Below are 20,670 nucleotides of genomic sequence, written 5' to 3'. Positions count from 1 at the left end.
TAAATTTATTTGAATTTTGAACTTTTTATAATTCTAACTTAGAATTTCTAAGTTTCCTAAGTTCTAACATGTTTGAAATTTGAATTTCTAATTATCTTAAAATTGTTGTAGGCAAACTTTTGATGGAGAGGCACCCCACCATATTTTGGTCCCCTTGTGCAGCACACTGCCTTGACCTCATGTTGGAGGAAATTGGCAAACTTGAGTGGGTCAAGTCATGTGTGGAAAGGGCAAAAAACATATGTAAGTTTATTTATAATCATTCATTTGTCCTTAGCACAATGAGGAAGTACACAGGAGACAAAGAGTTAGCTCGTCCAGCGATCACGAGGTTTGCCTCGAATTTCATCACCTTGCAGTCCTTGTTGACATCAAGGGATGATTTGAGGAGCATGTTTGTTGGGCGGGAGTGGATTTCATCTTCCTATGCTACGACCACTGCAGGGATAGATGTGGTGGATTGCATATTTGATGATGATGGTTTTTTGAAACCTGCTAGAGAAATACTTAAGGTAATTTTATTGCAATTTAACATTTAATATTTTACAGTTTACTATGCTAATTGTTTAATGATTTAGTTTTACCTTATATTATTGAATTATTCTATGTTTAAGTTTTGACTCTAATTTTTGTTTTACTTTATATGTAGGCCACTGAGCCTCTTGTATCTCTCCTACGAACTGCTGATGGGGAGAAGCCCTCTATGGGCTACATATATGAGGGCATGGATAGGGCCAAGGAGGCCATTAGAGCTCAGTATGCAGGAGTGCAGGAGAAGTATGCCCCTATTTGGGACATCATTGATAGGAGATGGCAGAATCAGCTCCACAGACCCATCCATGTAGCAGCTTACTTTTTGAATTCGGCATTTCGTTTCCATCCTGACTTCAAGGCAGATGAGGAGGTTCTCACCGGATTATATACAGTGATCCAGAGGTTGAGTACTGATGAGGATAGCAGTGCTGCAATTATTGAGCTTGATAAGTTCAATAATAAAGAAGGGCCACTTTTCTCTAGCAGGGTAGCCATAAATGCTCGGGAAACAATACAGCCAGGTAAAAATTAAATAATATATTCAATGTTCATGAATCTAGATTCTAAACTTAAAGTTGATTATGTAATTTTAGAGTTAACTTGTAATTTGTAATTTGTAAATGAGACTAATTATTTTTATTTTCCCTTATTTCAGATAGATGGTGGCAAATGTTTGGGGCCACAACCCCAAAACTTCAAAAAATTGCCATTCGTATTCTGAGTCAGCCAAGCAACGCTTCTGGATGTGAGCGCAGTTGGTCCATGTTCGAGCACATCCACTCGAAGAGGAGAAACAGGTTGACAGTGCAAAGGTTGAATGATCTTGTCTTCGTTCATTACAACCTCCGTCTTAGGATCAGACAGATTTTGGGCACTGACTCCTCTCCGATCATTCTGGACGAGATTGATCCAGAATCAGAGTGGCTCACAAAGGTTGTAGATCCAGTCTTCACTGAGGAAGACCGTGCGTGGATTGACCAGGTGGATATAAAGGCTGAGGCAGCTAGAGCACGTTCTTCAGGCATTGGTAGACGCACACGTGCACGCACAGACACAGGCCCTAGCGACATTCGTGAGCCCATCTTATATGCGGGAGATATGGCTCGACGGTCCTCTAGGACCTACATTAGACGCCTTGCTACTAGGCAGACTGGATACTCAGAGGCTGAGGCTGAGGCTGTAGCCGAGCTTGAGGATGATGTTGAGGATGATGATGACTATGAGCCTGAGGCTTGAGCTGGAGCCTTGTTTTTATATTTTGTTTACAGATATTGATACTGAATCATTGATACTGATAGACATATGTTTCAAAGTTTCAAACTTTCATGGATCTTCATCTTAGATTCTTACATAAATTTATGATTTGATGTCTTATGGATCATCTTACATACATTCTATGATTTAAATCATTATGATCATTTGATTTCTATTTACTTCAGCTAGCCTACAATTTACATTTTAGAATCTTAGATAACATAGTTACGTATGTGATGGATTTTATGTTTCATGTTTATGTATGTTAAGTTTTAACTTCTATTTGATGATGTTATAGTGTGCTTAAGTTATATTCAATAAAGGGTGCATGAAATAAGTTTTAAATTGTTAAAATCTTTAAATTTAAAGGGTTTTTTCAAATTTGCCGATTCATCGCCGATTCATTGCCGATTCATTGCCGATTCACGATTCGATTCGGCCTTGCCGATTCCGATCCGATTCCGATTCACGTTTCTTTGGGTAAAACATCATGTCTGAAATAGCCTCCTTGATTTCCAGTTTATACTGCCTACGTTTGTATTGTTATATTGTAGAGTAGAGTTCTCGAATACAACAGAAGGGATTGCCAGTCGGTTATGGTTATCAGTGGAAGCCACATATGAACTCAGTGTAGTTGGGCTATGGCATATCAAAACCGGCATGCAAGTAGAGTGGAGGATTTGCATGACGCCATTATCCAAACAAAAGGACAAGTGTTGTTATCTGTAGTAAAGAGACCCCCGCACATCCATAGCCTTCGACATTATCTGCGGGTGACGGAAGTTTGTGAGTAGTTGTGATACAGTCGGGACTAGTAATATAGGCAATCGATTACTGACTCATTGCACCTAGTAAATGAAGGTGGACGTTGGATTTATATACAACTCAGTCGGCTCCCAACAAGGCGTCTCATCTTTGAAATTGGGTCTGTACCAAATAAACTCATTTTATAACTTTACCTTCAGTACGTCAATTCCTTATTATACATAGTGACAGTCGTGTTATGCATAAGTGTTTTAAGACTTGGATCCACTGTCATAAAATATTAAATGTATTGTTCTCATTTGATGACAAGATTTCATTGATTATCATAATTAGTTCACAGCAGAGTGTGGTTAAACAACAAGGTGATAGTACTATGGTAGATTGCTTGATAGCCTTTCTTAATTGACAATTGTTTGTCATAATTCCTATTAGTTTTAAATTCATTGTTTCTTATCAAATCCGACAAAGAACATTACAATAAGTTTGAGGTGAAAGCCCTCATTCCACCCTCTATGAGTAGGTATGATGGACCACCCTCTGTGAGTATGCAAGGTATAAATGTACCATTCTTTGGAAGAAGTTTTGAAATAAAAGTCTTTGTTCTACCCTCTGTGAGCACGCATGGTGAAAGTCATGCGTGTGAATTCATTCTATGTACTTATGAAGTCACTATGGTGGATTATGCTATGATGAGATAACATGTGTTATGTGAACTTATCATCTTTGTTTGCAGCTATGTGCACGTGCTTGACTAAAGATCTCTCTTGCTAACAAGGAGTGTTGAAGTTTGTAGTTGTGATAGAGATCATCATCTATGATTTTATGAGATAGAAATATGTTTTTTATGACCATTATGATCATCTTCAGCTGAAAGAGATATATATGATTATAGTTAAGTTAATATTATATGTCACACGCCATGCAAAGAGGCATGCGGATGGAAATGTAAAATGTTGAATATTTGAAAATCTGAATGGTCTTACATTTGGAAATTGAAGAGACCTTTGTATGTAATATGAAGAATCAAATGCAATCTATTTATGTGAATGCTCAATGTCTTGTAATAAGGCCAAGTGAAAAGCCTCGTACTCAAACATTTTATCATCAATAACAATATACTATAGATATTTTGCTGGTGTGGCTGGTGTGGCTGGGTTTTTCCCTTCAAGTGGAAGGGTTTTCCCAAGATAATAAATCTTCTGTGTTTTCTGTGCATCTTATTTACTTTTCTTATGTTGTTTATCTAATTTCTGGGCATAAAACTTAATACATGGAACCAGCTCACAGATAATTTTACTAAACTTCTTTCTTAAGATACCTTTGAATTCCTTCCTCAATGGCTTGGGAATGTGGCTTGAATCATGCTTAAGTTTCTTTTTGCTTCTCTTATACCCCATACCTCTGTCATTGATGTCAAAGGGGGAGAAAAAATGATACTAGTTGATATGGTTCAATTGGTTGATATGGTTCAATTTCTGTTGATGTGGTTCAGTTTTTGTCTCATCATGTCGGTTTCAGACTCTGTTTATACAGCTTGACAGGACAGACTTTTTTACCTCGGATTTGCAGGTGTGCGGGTTTTTGACATCAAAGACAAAGGAGGAGATTTTTAACCTGTGTTTAAGTTTTGTCAATGATGTCAAAAGAATTGCAGAAGAAAGATAAACTGTGGAATGAACAATCAGTAATATTAAAAAAAATGGACTTACAATTCCCTCGGGAATCAGACTTGTATTCAGTTGCTGTTACAGATATCTTTCATACAGACTTGTGAGTGAAAATAACTGAGAATTTTAAAATTGATCATACTCGCGAATAAAACAAAAAACTGAATGACCAAAAGTCGATGGAATGCCTATGTAATCCAAAAAATCATTATGGCCTAAAAGCAGTTCAAGATTCTGTAACACACGAATATATGGTTATTAGCATCTATTAGGTGGAAGAAATTGCTGATTTTTGAAGACAAAATTTCTGCAAAAAAACATGGCAATCAAAAAATAATATGAAACTTGGCAACAAAGTGCTATGTAGTATTTGTCATATAAAAGGAAAGAAGTGTAAGCACTTTCAGCATCAGTTATCAAGATGTTGCACCTGTAGCCTTTTTGCCACCTATAGAATTGGTTGTTTGAATTTTTCCTGTTTATTTATGGTGCTTCTATATGCCCTCCGGCTCCTTAATTATGTAATGTCAACTTGCTAGAAATTTTAGTTTATTTAACATTTCAAATGGCTGAAAGAGTTGACAGCATACAAAAAGAAGTATTGAGCTTTTATATGCCCGCCGGCTCAAGAAATTTACAGGCTGGCAGTTGTCTGTTGTTTAACTTTTACGATATTAAATAGTTTCTATTTATTCTCTCTTCCATCTTTTTCTAAAGGTTGTTCTTTTGTAATGTTTGCATAAAATCTTTTTGTTCGTTATGGAAACTTTATTTTTCACTCTAGAAGAATGTTTCTATTTCCTCTCTCCTGTTCATTATAGAAACATTCTCTTGTATCTTGTATATATAGAGCATTTATGATTACTGTTTAATAACACATTCCTTATTTTACCATAATATGGAATCAAAGAAAATTCGTGGCCTCTTCAAAAAAATTAAGTTCTTTTTTGAAATTATTAGTTAAAAAATTTTAAAATATTTGCCCGAGTGTGTTCAAAATTTACATTTTTTTTTTTCCTCCAAACCCGACTAGGGATTTTGGCATTCAATTTTTTTTTATAATTTTCTTTGTGCAAAATCTACCTTTTTTTTTTCAAATCTACCCTCTGTTCGAGAACTCTGCAAATTTTTTCAAGTTTTTTAATCCGACCAAGGTTTTTTTGAAAACCCTCAATTCCTGTATAGGATTAAAAAAAAAATTGCATATTCCTAGTGCATTTTTGCAGATCTCAATTGGGATATTCTCTCTTTTTTTTGGGTGCATCGTTTTCTGCGATTCAATTTTCAAGCCAACGAAATCAAAATCTGACAGCAGATTCTATCTGGGTTTTTTGAGCTCTAATTCAAGTCTCTTCAAATTTCCTGGGTCTTCCGTCAATCTGCCTTGAAGTTCGTGCCATCTCAGTTTTTTCACGATTTTTCATTGAAAAACGTGCAATGGCATCTCAGTTACATGCAAGCATACTTTTGTCACAAACTAAATATACCAAGAAAATGCTTAAAAGTTTCAGATGAAGGACTCCAAACAAGTTATTCCTCCAATGGTTACAGGTTGTAAACTAAGTAGGAATGATGAGTCTCCTATCACAGATCTAACAAAATAAAAGTCTACGATAAATAGTTTGTTATATCTAACAGTGTCAAAACCTGACATAATGCAAGCAGTTTGTAAGGTTGGACGTTTTCAATCCACATCGAAAGTTTCTCATCTTAATGCAGTAAAAACGTATTTAAATATTTACAGGATACTATTGATTATGGCTTGTGGTATCCACAAAATGATGAGTTTACTCTTGCAGGTTTTACAGATGCGGATTAGGCAGGTTGTGGATGATAGACAAAGCATTACTAGTGGTGCTTTCCTTCTGGAAGATAGGTTGGTTGCATGGCTAAGTAAGAAGCTGAATTCCATCACTTTGTCAACTGTTGAGGCTGAATATGTCACAGCCACTTCATTCTCATACTAAACATATCTTTATCAAATATCAATTTCTGAGGGAAAGGTTGAAGATGTTAAGATTCAACTTGAGTTTATGCCTACATGGAACCAGCTGACAGATATTTTTACTAAACCTCTTTTTTAAGACACCTTTGAATCCCTTCCTCAATGGCTTGGAAGTGTAGCTTGAATCATACTTAAGTTTCTTTTTGCCTGTATCTCTTATACCCTATACCTCTTTCATTGATGTCAACGGGGGAGAAAAAATGATACTGGTTGATATGGTTCAGTTGGTTGCTATGGCTCATTTTTTGTTGATGTGGTTCAGTTTTTGTCTCATCATTTCTCATCATGTTGGTTTCAGACTGTGTTTATACAGCTTGACAGGACAGACTTTGTTGCCTCAGATTTGCTGCCATGTGGGTATTTGACATCAAAGACAGAGGAGATTTTTAGCCTGTGTTTTAAGTTTTTGTCAATGATGTCAAAAGAAATGCAGAACAAAGATAAACTGTGGAATCAATAATCAGTAATATTACAAAAATGGACTTACAATTCCCTCTGAAATCAGACTTGTATTCAGTTGCTGTTACAGATATCTTTCATACAGACTTGCAAGTGAAAATAACTGAGAATTTTGAAATTGATCATACTCATGAATGAAGCCAAAAACAGAATGACCAAAAGTTGATGAAATGCCTATGTAATCCAAAAAAAATCATTATGGCCTAAGAGCAGTTCAAGATTCTGTAACACATGAATAAATGGTAATTAGCATCTATCAAGTGGAAGAAATTGTTGATTTGTTAAGACAAAATATCTGCAAAAAACATGGCAATAATATAATATGAAACCTGGCAACAATGTGCTATGTAGTATTTGTCATTAAAAGGAAAGAAGTGTAAGCACTTTCAGCATCAGTTATCAAGATGTTGCATCTGTAGCCTTTTGCCACCTGTAAAATTGGTTGTTTGGATTTTTCCTGTTTATTTATGATGTTTCTATATGCCTGTCGGCTCCTTAATTATATTATGTCAACTTGCTGGAAACTTTTGTTTATTTTACATTTCAAATGGCTGAAAGAGTTGACAGCATACAAAAAGAAGTATTGGGCTTTTATATGCCCCACCGGCTCAAGAAGTTTACCAGCTGGCAGTTGTCTATTGTTTAACTTATTACAATATTAGATAGTTTTTATTTATTCTCTCTTCCGTTTTTTCCTAATGGTCGATCTTTTTGTAATGTTTGCATTAAATCCTTTTGTTCATTATGGAAACTTTCTTTTTCACTCTACAAGAATGTTTCTATTTCCTCTCTCCTGTTCATCATAGAAATATTCTCTTGTATCTTGAATATAAAGATCATTTATGATCTCTGTTTAATAACACATTCAATATTTTACCATAATATGGAATCAGAGCAAATTCCTGGCCTCTTCAAAATATTTTAATTTCTTTTCTGAAATTATTAGTTCAAAATTGTTGAAATATTTCCCTGAGTGCCCAAAATTTGCATCTTTTTTTCCTCCAAACCCAACTAGGGAATCAGTGCTCAATTATTTTTAATTTTTTTGGTGCAAAATCTGCCTGTTTTTCAAATCTGTTAAAGAACTCTACAAAGATTTTGAAGTTTTTTAATCCGACCAAGGTTTTTTTGAAACCCTTGATTCCTATCTTGGATTAACAAAATTTTTGCATATTCCTAGTAGGCTTTTGCAAATCTCAGTTGGTTTAGTCTTGTTATTTTTTCGGTGCATCATTTTCTGTGCCTCGATTTTTGAGGCGGCGGAATCAAAATCTGACAAAAGATTCTACCTAGTTTTTTGAGCTCTTATTTGGGTCTCTTCAAGTTTTCTAGGTCTTCTATCAATCTGCCTTGAAGTTCATGTCATCTCAATTTTTTCACAATTTTTCATTGAAAAATGTGCAATGGCATTTTTTAATAGTCTTATGCTGGAAGGTAATCAATGTTTCAACAAAAAGAACTTCAACACCTGGGCAGAGAATGATGACGATCTTCGAGTACCGTCGCCTTCAAGTGCTTGTTCTGAGTATCGAGACTCGTCCTACCATAGTCAATGCTACTCAAGATAAGTTTGATGAGCATAATTGTGAAGCAGTTCACTTATTATGCTTTCAGTTACTGTTGATCAAATGCCTCTCGTGCCTCCCGGCAAGACAACTGCAAAGATCTGGAAAACACTAAAGGATCTCTAGGAGACATCAGACAAAAGCCGAGCTTTTTTCTAAAGAATCGTCTATTCTCTATTATTATGGATGAGCACATGTCCTTATAGGAACACCTTCTAAACATTAAGGACATCAAAGATCAGCTTGAGGCCAGTGGTCATACAATGGAGGAAGAGGATATGGTGGTCATTACTCTAAAAAGTCTACCAACATCCTATGAGTACTTTATTGACATGCTCAACAATACTACAACTAATGTTGACCTAAATTCTCAAATTTGTACACCAAAATTCTGCAGCAGGATCGTTGGAAACAACAGTTTGGTAGCAGTGCTCCTTCATCCTCCTTTGAACAAGCATTTTCAGCCCAATCCTTTCACAAGGATAAAGGCTCGTCTAAGTCATCTACCCAGTCTCAGAATAGCATCAAGAAGAAGCATATCCGATGCAACTATTACCACAAATTTAGTCATGTGATCCAAGAATGCAAGACTCACATTGCTTCATATCAGCGGAAGTACGGTGGATCCTAGCCACAAGCCAACATTGCAAAACATGCAAACCTCTCTAATCAACCTGAGGTTGCCTTTTACGCTTTTTGAGGACATGCAATTTTTTGTTTTTTGAAGATAGATTGACCATTAAGGGAGGGTATTATGATATTAGATAGTTTCTATTTATTCTCTCTTCCGCATTTTTCTAATTGTCACTCTTTTTGTAATGTTTCCATAAAATCTTTTTGTTCCTTATGGAAACTTTCTTTTTCACTCTACAAGAATGTTTCTATTTCCTCTCTCATGTTCGTTATAGAAACATTCTCTTGTATCTTGTATATATAGAGCATTTATGATCTCTATTTAATAACACATTCATTATTTTACCATAATATAACTTCCTTCTAACCATTTCTCATTTTATATGGGATGAGGAGATTTGAAGACATATCTTGAGTAAAAGAAAATAGAAATAATAACATAAGAATAAACTGTGGGGAATAGACCAAATTCTATATGCTCTGCAAGAAGGAAAGTGTGATGGTGAAAAGGAAATCTATGGTAAAAGTCTGAGAACAATTAGACAATTTTTTTGAAAATGAATCTAAGCTTGTGAAGATAAAGTCACTGATATGTACTGGTATTTTGAGATTGATATTTTCCTGAGATACATATATTTCTTTGAACTTGTAATACTATCCTGTCGTGGCTTTTCCAAACTTCAATTTCAAAGTTTTTTCTATTGACTAATTGTAATGTGCTTTTTTGGGGGCATTAGAAAATTACTAGACCAACTTGTAAAATAATTTAAAGTGACTTTGAGGTTTTATTAAAACTATTTAAAAAGTCTCTTTTAATTAAAAAGAAGCAAATGTGTCTAAGGGGAAATAAGACAAAAGACAGAATGGGGAGTTCACTGTTTGAGCATTAAAACAGGAAGGCTCATTCATTTTCAACCATGCTTGGATTTAAGATTGATTTTCTGGCTTCTCTTTGGAGAACTTTGGGAAGCTTCTAGCTTTCTCTTGTTGAAGCCTAAAGAAGGAAAACCTTCAGGATTTCTAGATGGATTGGACATGGCTCGAATTCATCCTCTGTAGTGGATTTATAGCAGAATTCACATCTGGGATTACAGGTGCGTCTTTTAGTTTTTCTCCAATCTGACTATAATACCATTTTTAAGATTGGATTTTATGTTGTGTTGTTAATTTATAATACAACAACAAATCTGAAATTGTATTAAATTGAATATTTTTATGAGTATTACTGGTTTACAATGCAGTAACAAACTCTGTATAATTTTGCATGAGTATTCTTCTGATCATTTGTTGTTTTATGTTGCATGAAAAATCTGTTTGTTGTCTAAAAATTTCTTTGAGAGAAAATTGTGGAAAAATATCCCTTTGGGTTATTAAAGTGGTAGCAGAGCACCGAACCTGCCAACCTGTTGGGCATAATCTAAAACTTCATCAGAAAAAAAATTTTAGAAAGTATATCAGAGATTTCATCAAAACTTAGTATAAAATTTTATCAGAGCAAATTTTACAGAGATAAAGGGGGTTTGTATTGCATCTACAATGATGTTTATTTGCAATGTTAAAGCTGGAGAAAATTAATCAAGTCTCAGAAGAATTGCAAAAGTTGTGGCGTTGAAACCTTGATCAACATTGAAGTATTCCACATGGCTATCACTAAGTATATATAAAATCAAATTGTTGGCCAAACTATAATGAGGTCCTTTTAAATGCAAGCGTGCAAATTTGACTTGCATCACTAGGATATTGCCGCTTATTGATGTTTGGAAAGATAATTATTCTAATGAGTCAACTATCTTCATGAAAGCATCAATATGTCAGACTATTGAATTTGGAATGAAGTAGAGTTTCATAATTTTTATTTTTATTTTTTGGTGGGACCTGAATCATTTAAATGTGTTTTCGCCTATTAGTTTCAAAGAATATACTTGTGGAGGATTTAATATTGATGCAGCGCACTGTATTATTAGCACCCATCTTCTAATGGTCTGTAATGAATATTTCTAATGTTTGGCTATTAAGGTCTGAGTTCCGAAGTACATGAAGGAGGCACAGGTGGAAAGAAGTATCCAGAACAGTTTGGGTAATGCTGGTGGTGGAGAAAATTGCACTACAATTGAAGTCTGAGAATGTTTCAAGTGTCTCAAAGAATTTTCCAAAGGTATACATAATCTTGGGGGACAAAAATGAGGTCACAGAAAGCTGCGGGAGTTGCAGATAAATTTCACAGATTACAGAAAAGGAAGAAAAGACGATTCATATAAGTGAAAAGCCTTTGGTAACCTGTTACTCTATTTCACTACTTTGGTAGAAGAGTTTCAATTGCACAGAGAAGCTAAGAATAATATTGGATAATATGTGTTACAGGAGCAGAGAAACACTTTATGTACATAATCATGGCTGGGATGGCCCTTAAAATTAGGTTTAAGCTGCCATTTGTTGCTTTAATGAATGGGGTTTGCCGGAGAATAACTCTCACAATCGAATGATCAATCTTGAAGTGATATCTACCCAAACTATTGGAAGTAAAGGATTGTTTCTTTGAGGCCATCTGCACGAGACACAACTTTTCGAAATTGCATTGGCGGGAAGATTGAGATTGCCAACAATGTTTACCGAATGGGTGAGTTAACAGGAACCTGGTAAAGTAACGTCAATTTTTGGGACTGACAAAATGATTTTATTCTCGTAGCAGAGATGTCAAAGTAACAATCACAGCAGGCGTCGCCTCCTGACTCGTAACCGACAAGCCATGATTGCTTTCTACAAATGGTTCGATCAATATTTCAAAGACAAGGTGCCAATAAATTTCCAATGTGGCCTCATTCGCATGACACAGAGACAATATGAAAGAGTCTAATATCTAGGGTTTATTGTCGCGACACTGTTAAAGATTAAACTTTTGCATTTTGTAAAGCTTTTGTCAAAATTTCTATAGTGAACAGCACTTAGAACTTTAATATCTTCACTTTGTGCACTGAGGGCTCTCCCAAACCTTGTCAATGTATCCAAGGCAAAGAAATCACAAATTGATTGCCAAAAGATCACTGGTAAACTAGTTAGAACTTTGATTGGGTTTAGAGAAGTCATGCGTTGTTACAGAGGTGTCTCCTTTCAGAAACGTTATCCATTCCTAAGAAGTTTTAGGCGATAATGCATCTAGTCGAGAAGGTAATTTGTGATTGGTAGTGTAGTTGTTTGAGCTTCAGCAAATTCTAACTAATTTCCATACAGGACTCACTGTCAGTGTCGTCAGTGTATTCCTGAGCTTTTTGGGATGTAACAGGTCATATGTGGCCCGATGTCTTGGTTAATTAGAACGTGATTGATTAAGGGAAGTTGGGGACTGCCATTCAGTCAAGTACTAAGACTTTGTATGCAACTCTCATTTCCATTTTTTGTTGCACCCAAGAGTAACAAGTTTGCAAACAATTCTTTTACCATTTGATACTAAATTTAAAATCTATGATCTACTGCAAGTTGAAGGAAATTGTTTGTTTGATATTTTTGTACTCCCTTCTGGCATTATTCTTTAAAAAATTAAACAACAATCTGCAACCATCAACTCCTTGTGCACATTTCCAGCCTCTGCAAATTGCTAAATATTAAATTTGGAACAAATGGGGGCTTTTAAATGACCAGACAAAGCAGACTGTTACAGAACTAAGTAGGATTATATACAAATTGTTTAACAAGTTTTGGGTGAGGATAGTAGACAAATAGAGCAGTGCAATCTTCAGGGCATTACAGCCTTCTATGATTCCCTTAGTCCAGCACAGGTTAATGGAGCATCCGTGAGAAGAGGTGAGAGTAATGGTTGTTACTTGTCTCAGGGAATCACAATAATAGCTCCTACTGCTCCCTATAATAATAGAATCTTGAAGAAGGTTCTACAACTAATTGAGGATGGCTTATGTGGATTTCATGATGTCACAAGCCCTACATTTGGTAGACGGGCTAAGACCTTGGAACTTACGGAACTTACGGAAAAGGCCAGATTTTTTATCATGATGTTGGATTTCAATTGTGAATGACTGGTGCTACAATTATTTTGATGTTTCTTAAGCAAAGTTAGGAAGCATCATCCAAACAAGGTGAAAACTTGAACAATCATGTCTTTAATTCTAGATGAGGATGATGACGCACGTAAGCAATTAAAATCAAATTTGCTGGCTATAATGGAGGAGGGAGGATAGTGTCTCACACATGGCTTACGAGCCTGTGAAGGAAATAATTGAACATAAATTTGACATGTTCAAGGAATATATGACTGAAAATGAGCTAAGATCAGTAGGCAGACAAGTTGCAGGATTTTCAAATTTGAACCAGAATCAAATGAGGAAAGAGCACCTTTGTTTTAATTGCAAGCAAGGTGGGTCACTTGGTCACGCTTGTGAAGAGAACAGGGAAGAAGTCTTAGCTCAAGTAGTGCAAATCAACCTTGCAGAAGTTGAGAACTGCATAGTCCATCTTCAACATGATGACACACATGAGAAGGAACCCATTTTGGATGATAGTAGGGATTATTCTAGCATCTTATTTGGTGAATTGGAGGATATTATTGACAAAGATTATAGTGATCCCTCTCCATGAGGATGAATTATGTGAAGACAATAACCTTGATGATTCAATACGTTTGGAGAGGGAGAAAAGCCCCAAAAATAATGGAGCTGAAATTGAAAATGAATCTAGTATTCAAGAACTAGGACAAGATGATGTTACTATAGGAGCTGATTTAAAGGACCGATCATACATTTCATTTCTAGATGATGATTTTGGGGCATATAATTTGGAGGATAAGCTGAAAGTATCAAATGATACGATCATTGCAGCCTTAGTGCATTTGTGTTGGAAATTAAAAGTATTGAAAAGGAAAAGGGAATATTGAAGGAAGCCAATAGTGCTAGCCTTCACACCCTTAAGAAGGCTCTGGAAAGTATGATGAAATCAGATTACTTGAAAGTTGAAACTACTAAAAGACAAGGATATAGCCATCAGACATGCAGAAGATAAGAAAAAGGAGGTAGCTGGACTTTATCTTCAGATAAGTATGACACATTTCTCCGTATACCAGGCTGGAAACGAGCCTTCTATTGCAGCCATTCACAAAGAAGATGAACTTAAAGATAGAACTATGGAGATGGCATGAAATGTTGAAGGAATCAATACCATTTGTGGGCATGATAACAACAACAATGTTCCCACCATTCTCCAATGAAGACCATTAGGACCAGCAAGAAGTCAAATGCATGAGTTCTGATTTTTATAACAGCGGTAACATGATCTCACCATACCATGAGGTAGAAGATGAACCAAGTGACTTCACTTAAAAAACTATGTGTAGAGGTGATCATTTCATTGATGGAGACATTAATTTTAGTGATGATACTCGTGGTGATGCTGAAAATTCAGAGTTGCCCTTAATGTATACTGGTAATTTCTACCAATTATCTAGAGACATACCACCAAATCTTCATGAGATGACAACTATCTATTTGTAAGCTTGTCATTTTATCTTTATGCATAATCCAACTATTAGTGGTTGTTACGATGGGTCTACTATTATTTTTTCAGATTTGGTCCAACCTCCTGAGGTTAGCGAGTTGCAAATTGTTTTATGGAGACTCCTCATCTTGAGACACACACCTTATGAGATGGTTACCCTTCTAGTATAGGGGTACAATGATAGAAACGTCATCTTCTGTATTGTTGGTCCGCTTTATGATAGCGATACTTGGACTTATGAGACGAACTTCATGCATTTTTGTGGTTTTGGTAGGGTGATCTGATTGTTCATTTGGTTGATCCAAGATGATAGGTTGTTAGACATCCATTACTCCTCCCAGGATTGTACGGATAAGATGGTTTGGGATCCAGGTGTTGACCGAATGTATGTGTGGCATTTTGAGGATTTTGTTGTAGTACTACACAGTTTGAGATTTGATGCAATTCTGATCAAAGTTGTGCAGACTACAGACATAGTGGTACTTCACAAATTGACATGGTATTGAGGGATCTGGTTTATGGATGAGTTGCATTTGGAAACCTTGCTATGCACTGTTGCGGGATGTGTTTTAAGATGGGGATATAGAGCTCCTAGCAGATTTATATGGGATCCGGGTATTGATTGCTTCAGGACAAGCAAACTCAAGAAGGGAGGACATTAAAAAACTACTAGCCCGACTTATAAAATAATTAAAAGCGACTTCAAAGTTTAATTAAAACTATTTAAAAATTCTCTTTTAATTAAAAAGGGGAAAGGTGACAAAGGGGAAATAAGATGAAAGATAGAATGGGGAGTTGAAGAGTCATTATCTGAGCATTAAAAGAGGAAGTCTCATTCATTTTCAGCCATGCTTGGGTTTGAGATTGATGTTTTGGTTTCCTTTGGAGAACTTTGGGAAGCTTCTTGCTTTCTCTTGTTGAAGCTTGAGGACGCAAAACCTTTAGGATTTCTAGCTGGATTGGATGTAGCCCCGATTCATCATCTCTAGTGGATTCACAGCAGAATTAACATCTGTGTGCATAATTTAGTTTCTCTCCAATCTGACTGTAATATTGTTTTTAAAATTGGATTTTACGCTTTTGTTGTTGAATTGCCGATTTATAACAGAATATCAGAATCTGAAATTGTATTAAACTGAATACTTTGATGAGTATCTACTGGATTACAATGTAATAACAAACTCTGCGCAATTTTGCAAGAGTATTCTTCTCGTCAATTGTTGTTTTATGTTGCATGAAATGTCTGTTTATAGTCTGAAAACTTCTATGAGAAGAAATTATGGAAAAAAATTCCTTTGGGATATTACACTAAGGTCTCCAGCATTCAGGATCAAGTGTATACTCTACAGACTGACAGAGGAAGTTTGGGTGATTTATCCGGGTTCGGCATATTTTTCTAAGTATTGAAAAATGGGTTAAAACATGTCATAATTTGTTATATTGCAGAACTAAAGGAATATGTGGATTTTCAGATTAATGCTTTTAATTGGAGTCTATCTTAGTTCACATTGAACTTTCAATCTGTTTGAATTCAGGATAAGAACACTTCTGTGGTTTATCATTGAAATGGAATTGCAATCCAAAGTTGATATTCTATATGGTTAGTCGTGATAAATCGTGTTTGTAAACTTTGTACTGATATCAGAGTTGGAACACTAAAATAATGGTAGATTGCTACACTGGAATGGTGATTTGAAGGTATTGAGTTGGTACTCATTTCAATAAGATCATATCTGAAAAAGTCGGTGCTTTTAAATTAATAGGTGTTGGGTGACTCCTTCGATTGGTGCCCTAAGACAATTGCAAATATTTTAATTTGTGAGGCTGGATTAGGAAAGCAAATCCTAGCAGCATTACTCACCATGGTTTTTCCCATCTTAGGTTTCCACAATATATTCTTGTCTTGTTTTAGTGGTGCTTATCTTTGGTTTTAAGGTAGTATGTCCAATTTGCAGGTTTGGGCCTCTAGACCGGCCACAGTTCGAACTAGTCTGTATTATTGGTCTGACTCTAATCCGCCTATGAGACTAGATAGGATATATGCCACAAAGGCCTGGTTCTAACTAGGACACAAGCCGGTCAAGCCCGAGTGGACCAGAACAATAAGCAGCGAACTGACATTGAACCCGCGCAAATTCAGGCCCACAGACAATGTCCAAGTCATTTTTTTTGCAAATTTAATAATTTTTTGACATCCACAACCCTAAAAAGTGGATTTGAAAGGCTTATGTTAACTTCTAATTCTCACTTGTGGTGTGCAAATAGATTATTATCTTAAGCTGGAGCAGATAGGTGGTTGAGCAAGAGTTTGGTTGTGCAAGGAGGAGTTGTAAGAATGATTTGGGAATCTTCTTCAAGTGTTTGTGCTTCATTCCTACACCTTTGCAAGCTTACAAAGAGTGGAAAAGGTAAGTTCTTGTTCTATTTTCTTTTATTTTGGTTTAAGTTTTTTAATCATTTTCATTTCCATTTAATTGTCCGTAAGATCTACCTATTTTTTATAGAATTTTTCATGCTTGTGCATTTATATTGAATACGTATAAAATTTCTTGTCATAGGAAAAAGAACTACCTACAATGGCATCTACCTCTTCCTCTCTAGGCACTATTGAACAAAGAATAGAACCCCATTTTGATTTTCCTTTGTATGATCCCTTCCAAAGGATGGTGCTTTTCATTGGAAACATCGAGGTTGTGATGTAAAAAGGAATAAGTTGTATTATTCTGTAGTAGGCCATTTGTGTGGAATCATGGGTCAATGAGTTTGACTCAAAAACTACACAACTGAATCCTAATAGCAATATCACAAATAGACTTGATGTGGAAAAATATATCCTACTCATCAATTGATGAGCTGAAAGGGCTTTGCAATGAATGGTTCAAAGATACAGCACTTGTTGAAGGTTTTGCAAATGGGGTTGCGAAAACAGTGGGTTGAGTCATGGAGGAAACTCTATAGCTAAGCGTGCTTGAGCTGGAGTGAGTAGTATTGGGATGGATGACCTCCTAGGAAGTCCTGGTGCTTTACCTCTATGAGCATCACCTAGATGCAATGAGTGCTAAGTGTTCCATTCATTTTCATGAGAGATGGGTTATTGTGAACAACTACTCATGAAACATGGGTTAATAACTTTGGCTCAAAAATTACATAGTTGACAATATCACAATTTTACTTGTTGCAAAAAAATATCTCCTACTTATCAATTGACGAGCTTAAGGGGCCTTCTAATGAATGATTCATAAGGCACAAGACTTGCTGAAAGTTTTGCAATTGGGATTGCAAGAAAAATGGGCTTAACCATCAAAGTAACTCGATCATCAAGTGTGTTTGAGCTGGAGAAGTACTAGGATTGGTGACCTCTTGGGAAGTCCTAGTGCTTCACCTCTGTGAGTATCACCTAGATGCATTGAGTGCTAAGTGTTTCATTCATTTTCCCGAGAGATGGGTTCTAGTGAACCCCTCCTCATGAAACATGGGTCAATGAATTTGACTCACAAACTACACAATTGGATCTTGATAGCAATATCACACTTAGACTAGTTGTGGAAAAATATCTCCTACTTATCAATCGGAAAAGAGCTAGTCGAGTGCCATGCACAAAATCACCTCACAACAAAATTGCAGCGCTTTAATCTCGGAATTTAAAATTTTCATAATCATCATTTAAATCTTTTTCATCTAGAGAGCTCTAGTAATAAATTGCTTTAGAATGATATAGTCATATCACTAGCAAATCATTACTTCGCATTGTTTCTTTGCAGTTTGCATATAGAATTAGAATCATCTAGTATAGACCTTTCCAATGATATATAAAAAAACTTATGTTTTTGCATAAAACTAGGACCAATAAGCTATGTCAAAAATGCAATTTGTCAGTTGTTGTGGAATTTTGGATTTTCGCATCTTAAATATGTCTCGTCAAGAGCTATATGTTAAGTTTGTAGTTACAGTCAGATTGATGTCAATCCAATACCTTTTTATCTTCTATGTGGATTTGCCGAACATTTCCTTTGTAACAGAACTCATAAGACCACCACCCATCATGCTGCATGACCATTGAATCAGACATCAAAACTGTCAAGGCAGCACAGATGTGTTTACTATTTCAAAGAAAAGCTAGTAATTTAAGAGTAAATTCTAAGAAAAATAGAATTATTGTGTGAAATAAGCATAAAATCTGGAGGAGCTGACTCTCAGAAAACATTGGTCCTTCAATGCCTCAAGAAGTTCATCCGGAGTCTTAGTTTTAATCTGCCTATCTTTTGCCAGAGTGACACCACTAGTATATTGTTCACTGGAATCCTTGGCGTCCTTATATACATCAGTCTTTGGAAGAAAACACTCAAATTTTTTCCCCTCTCTGTCAGTCATCAAAACTGATTCCTGCCCTGGATCCTGGTATGAATGAAGTTACAACAGTCAGAAGCATTGAAGCAAAAGAAAAAGGAGTGGGCCCTAAATTATGACACAGCATCTGTACTGATTTTGAAACAAACGAGTTTTGAAAGGCATAAGATTAATAAAAAATTAAATACATATAACCTCAGTAGTGGAAACATGAAGTGCCCTCAACTTGTCAAGGCAATGCTAAGGAATTGAAAGGTAAAAAGCGGAATGCATAATTCTCGCTGAAATAAAAAGGATAAATAGAAATCTATATTCATTACAGACATTCAATATTTTTTTAAAATTCACTAAACATAATGTTTTTGGCATGGAATGATGCGCAGCTTTAGACCTAGGTCAAAAATAGGGCAATCAGTAAACTATCCTGGAAAACAACTCACCGCATGAAAAGGTGCATCCACTGAATGCATCTCGATCTTGTATTTAGGATCATGATTGCTATGACTAAATATGGCACCTGATGTTCCACATGCACAAACCACAGAAAAGGTAAGAAACATGCATAAAAAGTCAAAGATGGGGCACATATATCTGAGTATTGAAGCATATAAATCAATACCACATGCATATAAACCAATACCAGTGTCTGTTAAATAATATCTGCAGCTTGAAAGCTCAACTAAATTTCAACGCATCAAAGCTCGTGAGTTTCTTAGGACAAATTTATCCTGAGATTTAAGATTAAATGGCAGTATTTGATATAGGCCTTTAACAGAAATTCCTAGCTATCACACAGACAAGTTTGGCTCTTGCCAAACATGACAAACACCATGATTCTCCATATTAGATACATTAGAATATAGTTAGGCAAACTAGTATTTTTACGTTTACTAAGAAAAGTGGCTTGTCTGTCTGTTCATAAAATGTAGTCTCTTGTCTGTTCATGGATTTGTTAGAACTCGCACACTTATGAGCATGGTTGAAGAACTCTCCAGAAAATCTTTTGGCTTGTGAGTACTTTGGAGACAAAATGTTAGGCAACTTACTTACCCAAAAAATCTACAACGAATTTTTGAAAAACTATTGGCAATTTAATTGCCATTAAATTCCCAAGTAAATGCGAAAAATTACAAGCTTTCTAGAAAAAAAACTGCAAAATCATATAATATATTTTTTCTTGCTTACAATTAAAAAACATGAGTTCCATCGGTGGTAAAGGTTTCAAAGACCTTAATTTGGGCTTGGCTACCCCTTGACCATGTTAAGGACATTGCCCCAGACCCCCCCACAAGGGTGCTGCCTGTTGACTCCCCTATTGCCCTAAGACCCCTATGAGGGCAGTACCCCACCTCACTGGGTTCTTCACTCCCAAATCCCCGTTAGTTAATGGAATCTATCAAATGAAAAACTTGAGTATAATGAGTAGGTGACAAGGAAATGAGATATAACTTTTGAGTGTCCCTAAATAGACGATAGTATTGCACATTTGGAAGTGGCACTATAACTCATTTAGAGTTGAACTTGTTTTTAGTCTGTGGTATGTATTAAATTCTAGTTTTGATTTTTCTATGATGAAAATTTCAAATTAGCATAGCATTCTGCAAGCACACCCATTAGAATAGTAGGGCCACCGATGCAGGGTGCCCTGAGAGAATCAGGGCTATTCAGCTGGAATTGCAGCAGTCCTGATTCAGAGAACAAATATGCATTTGTCTACCCAATGCGATCCCATGGCATATCAAGAATTTGATGTCTCCCGCCAAGATAGCAGCATTTCGAGGGAGTAACCACAGGGCACTACGGGATTGGCTGATTGGGCTGCTACAATATTAAAATTTACAGATTTTACGACTTACATGCTCCAATGACTTGGCGGTGGCAGACAAAGTTAGTTTTTATATCAGCACAGATCTATATATCATTCCTGCGCCGAACCAGAGAA

At 35.9% G+C, this 20,670-nt stretch overlaps 2 protein-coding genes across 2 annotated transcripts in view; one reads left to right on the top strand and one right to left on the bottom strand.

Annotated features, from left to right (window-relative positions):
- The window catches only part of OS9 (ER lectin-like protein), a 94,214-nt gene that overhangs the window by 30,441 nt on the left and 43,103 nt on the right, over positions 1–20,670 (bottom strand). The window contains exons 2-4 of the mRNA XM_089792157.1: positions 19,169–19,245; positions 18,573–18,776; positions 18,355–18,426 (exon numbers count right to left, since the gene is read on the bottom strand). Coding sequence (XP_089648283.1) covers positions 18,355–18,426; positions 18,573–18,776; positions 19,169–19,245 — 353 coding nt within the window. The remainder of the gene's footprint in view (positions 1–18,354; positions 18,427–18,572; positions 18,777–19,168; positions 19,246–20,670) is intronic.
- Positions 55–12,910, top strand: LOC149548129 (uncharacterized). Its single transcript, XM_089793656.1, has 6 exons — positions 55–512; positions 650–1,055; positions 4,046–4,122; positions 4,208–4,323; positions 5,965–6,096; positions 12,589–12,910. Exons 1-6 carry the CDS (start codon positions 123–125, stop codon positions 12,908–12,910), a joined length of 1,443 nt encoding a protein of 480 aa, XP_089649782.1. The 5' UTR covers positions 55–122.

Source organism: Cupressus sempervirens, chromosome 7 (genome assembly GCF_028749045.1).
Source record: "Cupressus sempervirens isolate cs-2001-9-10 chromosome 7, ASM2874904v1, whole genome shotgun sequence".
Classification (NCBI taxonomy): Eukaryota; Viridiplantae; Streptophyta; class Pinopsida; order Cupressales; family Cupressaceae; genus Cupressus; species Cupressus sempervirens.
Note: the sequence above shows the minus strand (reverse complement) of the source record. Positions and strands in the feature narration are given on the sequence as shown.